This window comes from Oratosquilla oratoria, chromosome 18 (genome assembly GCF_046742065.1).
Source record: "Oratosquilla oratoria isolate Oo_2021 chromosome 18, ASM4674206v1, whole genome shotgun sequence".
NCBI lineage: Eukaryota > Metazoa > Arthropoda > Malacostraca > Stomatopoda > Squillidae > Oratosquilla > Oratosquilla oratoria.
The window spans coordinates 54,286,000-54,297,363 of NC_134794.1; the positions used below are offsets into that span (position 1 = coordinate 54,286,000).

The 11,364-nt window shown below is 37.8% G+C and overlaps 1 protein-coding gene across 4 annotated transcripts in view; it reads left to right on the forward strand.

Annotated features, from left to right (window-relative positions):
- The first annotated feature begins 7,134 nt into the window (after positions 1-7,134).
- Fmr1 (synaptic functional regulator FMR1) overlaps positions 7,135-11,364 on the forward strand; it is a 244,039-nt gene continuing 239,809 nt past the window's right edge. For 3 of the 4 annotated variants that reach the window (XM_076201990.1, XM_076201992.1, XM_076201991.1), the window contains exon 1: positions 7,135-7,286. In XM_076201990.1, coding sequence (XP_076058105.1) covers positions 7,152-7,286 — 135 coding nt within the window. In that variant the 5' untranslated portion in view covers positions 7,135-7,151. Of the gene's footprint in view, positions 7,287-7,425; positions 7,444-11,364 lie in introns of those variants that run through there. The other variant, XM_076201993.1, reaches the window with a different exon arrangement.

Genomic DNA, 11,364 nt, shown 5'->3' on the forward strand with positions numbered 1-11,364 from the left:
TTTACACGGGGGTTAGCCAAAAAGAAAAAGGCATGGAAATCACTACCACCCATTTCATTTCCCATATATTCCACTCCCCTCCACCCTCCCTCCTATCTTGGCACCTCCTGGATGACGGGTCATCCCTGCATCCTGTCCATTGCCCTGGGTCAGAAGCAGTGTTGCAAGACACAGCACATCCACAGCAAGGCCGCTTCATAAATTCGGCGACCCCCCTCTCCGTCCCCTCATGCAGGACGGGAGAAGACGAGAAATCCCTTCGGGCTGCGTCAATAACCACAAGAGAAGAGAAACTTGTAGACAGTAAGTACTTTCATACATTGCACCTTCAGAATAAGTCTGAAGATAATATACGAAAGTACTTACTGTCTACAAGTTTCTCTTCTCTTGCGATTATTTTGCATTTTCGTATCACGGTGATGTAATTGCTTGCATATATATATATATATATGTATATATATATATATATATATATACCCGGTATTATATATATACCGGGTGAGGCAAGTATTTGAGAACAAAGGAATGTCCGTGGAATAAGGAAAATGACACCGTAAAGCATTTCAGTGCCATTTACCGTTCTATACATGTGAATACCTACCCAATGCATGTATTCATTCGATGAAACCGCCATCATTCGCAATACCAGCTTCTAGACAGCATCTAAACCGCTGGCAGGCAGTAATGAAGTGGGTCTTGGGAATGATTGTCATTGCAGCTACAATAGCTTGCTGGATAGTTGTAATGGTGTTGTGTGGATTCATATTGGAGGCCCTCTGAACAACGCCTCAGACGTAATAGTCTAAAGCAGTGGTCCCCAACCACCCGACCGCGAACCAGTACCGGTCCGTGGATTGATTGGTACCGGACCGCACAAGAAACATTTAATTATTAAAATTTTATTTACTGAGTCTAGTTATTTTTTATTTTCCTTTCATTTTTCAAGTTACATCTCGGTCACTTGAGCGCTGAAATTAAACCACAAATTAGCAAAAATGAGTATGAAACAGATGTTGTTAGAAAGTTTCTTTGTGAAGGGGAAAAGGCCCAGTGAAGAGACAGAAGAGCCTTCAACATCAAAGAAACAAAGTTTTAAACAGACAATACCATGAGTCCTACTTGAAATATGGATTTATCGAGACAAGTGATTCCCACACACTTAGCACCCTGGTGAAAACAAACACTTTTGGCTTACTCCTGTATCTTCCATCTTGTCTAACCTATCTTCACCTACAATCAATTGCTACTATCTTTATCCCTTGATACTTCCTTCTCCTTTGTCTTGCTTGAGTCTTTCCTTTGTCTTCAGTCTTGTGTGTCCCCCTTTCTTCCATTTCCTTTAGGGGAACTTTCCAGCCTCGACTTCCGTGGGGGCATTAGTAGTCCTCACTCCTGGTCCTCACCTCTTCTCTGTCCACGACATTTGACCTCCAAGGCTCCCCAGGGGAATCACTCGTGGGGCCAGCCAGGTGATTAGCCAGCACCAGGGTTTGCCACGTGAGACACCACAAAGCCCCTTTGAAGGAACTCATGTGAGATACCCGCCTTATACCCTCTATCTAAATGAGTCAGTGGCCCAAGAACATTTTTGTGTCAGACTTCCCTTGTATCACATTTGACCTCACGTCAATTAGAAACATGGGTAATGACCTACCTGGAGACATGACTTGAAACACAGTCGTCAACTCCCTCACCGTCTTGTCTCCCCCCCCCCAACTGGTGCCCAACATTCATTGCTAAATAAAACCAACTCTCCATCAGAGTTTGCCTTCAACCAGCCTAACAGTTAGTGAGAAGGAAGATGGATGTGATGGCACCGAGTGAAACTACTAAGTATTTCAGCGGCTTTGACCCATTGTTTTTCGCTCATATTTCTGAAATAACCATTCACTAATCAGCATAATATATTAGCACAGCTTAATTCACACCCTGCCCTAATTTTTGACGTTATAGTGCTTTCACAAGTGTATTTATTTACGGCGTTTACTCTTGACATCAAATGTCTTGCAGCCGACACCCGTGAAGTAAATCGAACAAGTGAAATTGTGACATAATCACAAACTACCTCGTGTATCCCATCCTCCTCCCCTTCCCTCCTCCTCTCTCTCTCTCTAAAAAAAAACATGTAATAATAATTGAATACCATGCACCCGGAGAGGGAATTCAATAACAAGTTTATACATATGATGGATAGGGAAATTATGATAATAACTGGACATGCATTTTATTTCATTCCATACCACTATGGATAAACAGTTCATACTCGTCATCGCTGTCCATGGTGATGATGACGGGTTCCACACTTTCATGTATGTTGTCCGATGACCAGTACTCTTCTTCAAACGATCTGGACCTTCTCACAGCACCCACCCACACCACCTTGGTTGCGATAAGCTTTGCCTCCTGGAGCCGTGCTTGCAGGTCTGCCCCTGGCTCACCAGGATAACATAAACCATATGGTGGGGGGGGAGTAGGAAACAAGAGTAATAGTGGGAGGGAAGGGGAGGAGGATGGGATACATGAGGTAGTTTGAAGAGATAGGAGTGGAAGGTTTCTTCAAAGTTAATGTGGATGAAGGTGTAACTGGGGAGATGTGGGTCTTTGTAAGAGCATATGGGCCTAGTAGGAATAGTGTAGAGGAAAGACTTTTTGATAGAATTAAATGAGTGCATAGAGAGTTTTGGGAGAAATGTCAAAGTAGTGGTATTCTTAGATCTCAATGTTAGAGTAGGGGATGAACCAGTGCATGGAGTGGTTGGGAAGTATGGAGTGCCAGGTATAAATTGTAGTGGATACTTAATGGTGGAGATATGTTTAGAGAGTTGATGATAGCTAACACAGTGTTTGGGAAAAAAGTTAAGCATAGGCACACATGGGAGAGGGTGGTGGATGGAAGGGTGGTTGATAGAGCTTTAATGAACTATGTAGTGGTATCCAGAAGAATAGGAGTTTTGGGTGTCCATGTTCTTAGGGGAGTTGAGGAATATCAGATCATCTTTTGGGGGGAATGTTAGTTGAGAGTGAAGGTTTGATGGAGAAAGAGGAAAAGGACAGAAGGTAGGGAGGTGCTTAGAGTGAACAATTTAAATGAGAAGGAGTACAAGAAGCATGGAGAAATGTGGGAAGTGGTAAAGGACAGGGTACAACTAGGAATGGAGGAGAAATGGGAATGTTTCAAGGATGGAGTGACAAGGTCTGCAAAGATAGTGTGTGGAACAAAGAGGATAGGAGGGAACAGAAGGAAGGGTAGTGAGTGGTGGGATGATGAAGTGATAAAGGTTGTAGAAGAGAAGAAGCAAGCATTCATGGACTGGTTGCAAAGTAGAATGAGAGAAACATATGAGAGGTACAAAAAAGAAGAGAAGCAAAACATAAGATAAAGGAGGCAGATATAAAATGGGGGGAGAGGGATTGATTGAAATTTTTAAAAGTAATAAAAAGATGTTTTAGAAGGAAGTTAAGAGAGGAAGGAGGGGTGAATCAAGTAGAGAAGAAAAGGTAAAAGGTGCAGATGGAAAGATGATAATGGAAGAGTAGGCAGTAAGGGGAAGATGGGCAGAGTATTTTAGGGAGCTGCTAAAAGTGGAAGAGGATAGGGAGTGAGTGGTAGTAGCAGTAGGAGGCACAAACAAAATGACAATGATGGGCGAGGAAAATGGAGGAGAAATAAGAAAAGATGAAGTGCAAGTAGTTATCAAAATGATGAGAGCAGGTAAGGCACCTGGTAAGATGGGTGTTGTGTGGAGTGTCTGATGAAGGAAGGTACAGTAATGGTGGCCTGGCTAGTGAAGTTGTTTATGTGTGTCTAAGGGAGGGTAGAATGCTGGAGGACTGGAGGAGTACCTGTATAGTTTCACTTTACAAGGAAAAAGGGGACAAATGCGAGTACAGTAGTTTCAGAGGGGCTTGTTGAATGTCATTGGGAAGGCTTATGAGAGGGTTTTAACAGAGAAGATTAGGAGAGGAACAGAGGGAGAAATTGGTGAGAAATTGTGGGTTTAGGAAAGGTAGGGGTTGTGTGGATCAAATTTTTGTGGTAAGACAGATATGCGAGAAAGTTTCAGCAAAAGGTAAGGATGTATTTTAGCCCTTTATGGATTTGGAAAAATCTTATAATAGGTTAGACAGGGAGGCACTGGGGGAGTCAGCATGGAGGCTTTCAAGAGGAGGCTAGATAAAGTCCTGGACAACATCCCAGATGAGCCTCCAATAGCCCAACCTCAATCACAGACCAGCTCCAGTAAGTGAGGCTCAGGCAGAGATGTGAAAGTGGTGTCCCACTAGACTAGCCATGGTGTTAACACCAAAACCTACCTACAAGACACCACTCTGGCTAATTTTAGGTCATCTGGCACTTATACCTGAACTTATTTAGAGGCTTATCATGTGTTTTATAGGGTGAGCAATTACACAAGCACCATCTCTCACAAAACAAGCTGGGATGTTGTCCATACCTTCAGCCTTGCTAGCTTCTAAAAATCTTTACTACCTTTTCAAAGGATACATGACTTCCATTGAAAATCCTTCCATTGGTGTAGTTTTCTATTAAAACCTTTCACAAAGTTCCAACCATATCTACCTGAACAAATTGGAAATTTCAACCAGTCTAGAAGCTATGTCGGTGAAGAATTCATTGAAATGATTTGCCAGATCACCTCCAATCTTTAAGGATGTCAATCCACTTCAGATATTTGATAAATCTTTAGAATTCCACACCTACATGATACAGCCGCACAAAATTAAATAATAATTTGGTAAATTATAATACATCAACATAATACACATTATTCTTGGTGGGAATCAATAATAGAAAAAGTTGCTAAAAGCTACAAACAAACAGTCACTGACTATTTGATATGCGATCTTTGTTTTGGTAGAGGCAGAGGTCAAAGAAATTTAAGTATGATAAAATAGTCTATTATAACCTAACCTACCTAATGTAACCTGTATTTGGTAAAGTGGTGCATGTAATTCTAGAGGTCATTAGGTTATCGTTATCATCTCCAACCACCAAATCTATCATAACAAAGACAACATCTAAAGGAGTTGACAACTTTGTTCATTTCTGAATAGCTTTTAGCAATGTTTTCCGATATCAATTTCCACCAAGAAAAATATCTATTGCAATGATTCACAAAATTAATATTTAATTTTCTAATGCTGTACCTTGTAGGTGTGCACTTCTAATAAAACATCAACTTTTTTTTTAACCTTTTTTAGCTAGGAAGCTGATTTTTTACTGAGTCATGCTCATCATTGTAGTCATTTTGACCAAGTTTCATTGATGTTTGTCAACAGATGCTGTACTTACACAATAACCTTATTTCATTGTCCAAAAATAATAAATATTCAAACTGCTACTAGTGACCAACTATTTGGACTTATGCTTTATTTTTATTTTCTTTTTTTAAGAAAATATTGGGCATGGTTATAATATCATCATACTAAACATGTGTAGGTTCAGTGGCTATTTTTTGCTCTATTGATATATTTACCCCTCAGAATTCCTAAATTCTTAATAACATATATCCTTCTAGAAATTCCAACATTCAACGCATACAGAATGTAAAAGAAAGTGTCAGCTTTCAAATGAAGAATCATGTAGACTAAAAATTGTCCAACATTCAACACATACAGAATGTAAAAGAAAGTGTCAGCTTTCAAATGAAGAATCATGTAAATAGACTAAAAATTGTCAAGTGGTAGTACTTTGAATGACATTATTTTAGGGGGGGGGATGGGTTTCAAATTTTACCTTGAGGGTTTTACACTCCAGACATCAATTTAATGGATGTGATTGGTGAAACATGTAGGTAAATTATTTGATAAATAATTATTCAAGTAAATCAATGCATTCAAAGTGTTTCTAAAGGTAGAGATTGGTAGCCTTAACCAGTAAAGGGTTATCTCTCCTCTTCACACATTTTCTCTTAATTATGCCTGATCATCTCCCCTTCTCTGCTGCAGCCCTCTTTTGTTTTGATGGTCTAGGCATTTCAAATACTTGTAAGTGTTTGCAGGCTGTAGGAAACCAAGTGGAAGCAAAGAAAACACATGGTGGCATAAGTAAACCACATCAACAGAGCCATGTAGATCACATGCAAGTCCTGTTTTAACGGAAACTGATGCACTTTCTATCCTTTCCCTCTCTCATACACACACACCAGAGTCGCTGTCAAATACACTATACCAGTAAAGTAAGAAAAGCTGTATTTCAAAACAATAACAAGCTAGATATATGTAGTGATGTGTTCTGATGGCAGCATGCAATATCCATATTGAAATAATTATTGATGGTAAAAATTGCTGGATCACTTTAAGACTTTGGAATGTTGTTACTGACACATGAAACTATTTAACAGGATGTTTTCAATTTTTTTCATAATAATAATTTAAATTTTTAAACTCAATACACCAGGCCATACTTAGAGGATGTACCCAACTGTTTTTGGGCTGCCATAGTTTCTTTGACTGATTTCTGTTTTTATGTATTTTATTAATACTTATGTTAAGCCTTAATCTTCAAAAACTTAACCTTATTCCTACAATATAGGAAGTCCGCATTATCAAGTTGGTTGTTGGATTTCTTGAATTTAACAAATGGTCTTAGCTTTTTATCAAATCCAAAATACTGCACAGATATGGTGTGTCATGAAATCCTGGAAGTAATGGTTGCATGATATCATATACCCTGGTCAGTACCCTATACGGAGATCCTTGTAACCTTGTTCTTACCTTTGATTCTGAATTATTTCTCACAAACAACATGTCTAAAAAGGACCCAAAACAAATCAACACATCCTCAAGTCCAATATCTAAGGAAGAGGCATGGGCTAACTATTCATAATTTTTTTTTCTCTTATCACCTAATCTGCAATCCAATAGTTTTCGATATTCACAACTTTTGACCACTTTAGGCTATAGGTTGAACATATTAACCCAACAGAATGTGACAACCTACACAACTATTGTCTATAAATTCCATTATGTATACAGCTTTTCAAAAATCCGCTACGATTTAGTATTGTTGACATTCTTCAGGTCTTTTCTGTTAAGATTAATTTCTTCACAGGAAGTTGACAGGTCGAGTGTAAGCAAACATTCGAACTAACGTTGTCATTATTTTCACCAAATTGTTGTGTTTCTATCATATGATTGGAGAGTACAGATGCCTAACAGACTTCCTGATTGGCTGGTTCCGCCTAGACTTCCCAGCATTCCCTGCCGGTGCGAAGATGGACGACTTGTGTGTGGAAGTTTTAGGCCCTAATGGGGCTTATTACAAGGTAAACACTTAACATGGGAGATTTCACTGCATAAGAACAAGTTATTTTGTTTTTGAAGGTGGTGAGATGCCATGTATGAAATTAGAAAAATATCGGGTGTGCCTTGCTAGAAAAATTAAATTGTTATGGATGGAAATTGAATTGTTTTTGACAGGGCGTGAGTATGAAATTGCCAAACTTATGTATTTCCACTTGTTGTCTTGTATTCCTAGCAGTTTTTATGGTAATGGTGACGTTTGTACATTGTAATTTAAATAGAAAAATATTTAATTACCATAGTTAAGGGCATGTCAACGTCATTGTTGTGGGTGGGTAGCTCGTGTTTTTCAATGTGTCGTCTGCTCTCATGATTACAAATACATTGAAGTTTTGTAATTTGCCCCAAACTTACTGTTTATAGTTTCTCCCACAAAATATGTGTGTCATGTTATAAGTTGGCTACCATTAATTTGAAATATACATGAAGTTCTTGAGGTTCTGCAAAACAAGTATCAAGCTAAATTATAACATTGTAGAAAATATATAAACAAACATTCAGTCTCTGAAATGCTTAGGATGTTAAATTATAGATTAAATAAGTGATGTTTTGCATGCACAGATGAAGGAATACCGTGGAACCTTTTAGATGAAAATAAGACTGATATGAAATCTAAATATTTTCTGTAGTCAATTGTGGTTGGATGCTACCAAGTCAGCCATTCATAATGATAATGCTTCAGTTAAATCATGGAAGAGATTCTTAGTATTTGAAGGACAGTGCAAGAATGTAAAGTACAGATTGATTTGTTTACAAAAGTAAACAAGTAACATACAGAATTATTATTTTACAGATTAAATGTATATTATTGAAATTGTACACGATCATGTGTACTGGCAAAATTTATTTGAACATTGACAATCCTATTAATTTTCACACCCATAATGTGATAGATGGGAACCACATTTAAGAGAAGTTGCTTAACCTCCCATTAAATTGAAGTAGATAGGCCTGACATATGAAAAAAATAAAAGTGGGTCTTATCTAAAATTTTAGTGTTGCAAAAGAATTTATTTTGCTATGTTTAGTATCAAAAGGGTGGGGAAAGAAATTGTGTTTGTATATAGGATCTCCAAGTTTCCTCAAACCATTTGAACAATTATCATAAGTTGTAGTTAAAGTAGTGGTAGAGCATTAATGCCCCTACACAGTGGCATTGATCATTAATGATTATATCTGTGATGCAGTGCAGTATATCCAAAAGCCTAATTTTATGTAGTTTCCAGCCATGTATGTGAGCCACCATTTCCTTTAATAGAATGAGGCATTATCATAATGTTTACATTCATAGAGAAGTTATTATAAAAGTGGTATCAATGAAAGGTACATGCAAGTGGTGTTGATTGTTAGAGATAGATGTCAGATAGAAACATTCCCCACTGCCCTTTTTCAAAACTCGTAAGGACCTTCACCACTATTAAGAGTATTTTTCACTGATAGCAGGGCCTCTTTCATTGGGCCGCTCAATATCATGCTGAAGAGGTGGAGTCATGAGGGGTTAGATGAGTGAGATCAGCAGAAGAAGTTAAATACCAATATTCTTTTTTTAAGTGAAGATGAGTCTCCCTTCAAGAGAGAATGCTGTGTGACCCATCTGTAGTGGTATCATTAAATTGATAACGTATATCAGATGTATAAAATTTTTACAGTCAATACCTTGTATGGGGACCTTCTATATGACGCTTGGTCTTGTGACCCGGCCCAAAATCTCTGTATCACCTTGGACAGGACAGTGTTTCCTTTACCCTTCCACATGAAACTAATAATCAGTGATTGAAACCCTTTCCTACTAGGGAGTCCTCAGATTACTACAGTCTTGACCTCCATCGTTTTATGTTTACAATGCTGGCAGTGCATGTACCCGTATTTTTTTTTTTTTTTTTTTATAATAATAATAGTAGTAGTAGTAGTAGTAGTAGTAATGATAATACAAAGAACTAGGTAGTGAATGTGGTGGAATACGTCATTATGAGACAGTTGACAGCAGAAGGAAGTGCCATTTTGAATGACCATTAATCATTTGCTCATTTGTGTTGCTTTTTTTTTGGGGGGGGGGGGTTGCCCTTTGTTGTAGCTTCCAAGTGTAAGGCAGACTCTTCTGATGGCAGTCCATTGAAAAGAAAGGAAAGCAATTATAGTGCCAGAATATCGACCAAGATAATATTATTAAAGTGTGATGCTATGATACTGTCTATTAGATTCCACAATTGACACCAAAAATGTAGTGCCTCAATGGTACAGCTGTTGCCAAACTATGTAGTGCCACAACATTGACAATATTTAGTTAAATGGATGGGTATATTGCCTTCATAAACCAATGTTTGATCAAGAGCACCTCCTATGAGGAAAATCAAATATATCTCTATAATGGTGATTGGGAAATATAATATTAAGTCTAATTATTGTAGTAGTAATCACTGCCACCACCCAATCCAAAATAGACATATATTTTGATAAGTGACGTTCTTGATCAAACATTATTTTATTCTGTTCTCCTTTAAGGCCTTTTTAATGTTACTTGTAGTAGCGGTATCCAGGTTGGGTAATTAAAGAATATCTCACGTTTTCAATCCCTTAATTATTAAATTGTAACAAAAATAGAACAAAAAATACATGTAAGTCTTACTCATTGGTTACAGTAAACACAACTGGTTTACTAGTTAAGGCCTGAAATAAAACCTGTCCTGGATTATTATCTTTGAAATATTGATGTTCAAGGTAGTGTATATATAATTGAAACCCTTGATGGCATAGTTAGGAGGTTACATAATTCAACACCTTAATGGCATAGTGAGGAGGACATGGATTCGTATGATCTAACCTTCTGGCCACTTTTAATCCAAATGTTTACCTCACCTACTTCCTATCAAGCCCAACCCAAATTTGTCTATATCTTTGGGAGAGAGAGAGAGCACACTCACTCTGCCACAGTCTCACTTTATAAAATTTCACATGTACCAGAAGAGATTCTTTTGATCGCATGTTCTAAGCACCATGTCTTTACACTTGTTTCTGATTACACTCCCTTAACCCATTTTCTGCCTGTTAGGAGAATGGTTGCTTCAGTCAATGCATAATAATATGATCTATTGTATGTAAATATATCCATGCATCTCCACTTATTTCAATATATTTCCAATTATTTTTACGGAACACATTGACATACCTGTTAAGGAAGTGGTTGGGGCTTAGACTACCTGTGCCTGCACGTGAAACAACGTGGCTAGTGAACGTGTTTGTATCCATTTATAAACTGCCAACTACCACTTTGTGATATCGCTCAAGACTTCATTATCTCATTTCTTGACATAAATCTAGATCTCATAAATCCCAACAATTATTCCTCTAATGGAATCCTGAACTGGAGGTTGGGAATTTTTCCCATTCTCCTAAATCTAAGGTTCCTAGTCTGTGTTTATATCTGAATATGTTCTGATGACATCATGGATGAGTGGAGCTACAGTTTACCCATAATGCTTAGTGATTTCACTGATAGAATATTCTAGAAAAATACAATTAAACAAAAATAATATTCATTAAGATTTCTGGCTCTACACAATCATCATGGAAGGTGCTTACATAGGCTGGTTGTAACATACAGCAAAAATCTGTTTTTGACATCGTGTAGGAATGAAAGTCCATTGTAACTTGAGGACTCATTGTATAAACTGGTAATGTAGATATAGTCCTACTTTAATCAAACTCTACCAGTAATGTGATATGAAAATTAAAATGAGTATATATTTACCTGGTGGTATTTTATGGGAAGGGGAGGAGCTACACTTGTGGTGTCCCGCCTTTGTATCTCGCAGTGTCTAGTTTGCTCTTAAATTCATGAATGTTTTTTCCACACATTATTTTTTCGTCCAGTTTGTTCCAAATGTCCACCACTCTATGGAAAACTGTTCTTCAGATCTCCTCTGTAACTCTCTTTTTGAGTTTCTTGTTCCAATGTAACAAGTCCTATCTATCGAATATTTCTGTGCCCCTCATGATTCCATAGATGGTCATTAGGTTGCCTCTCTCTCTTCTTTGCTCCAG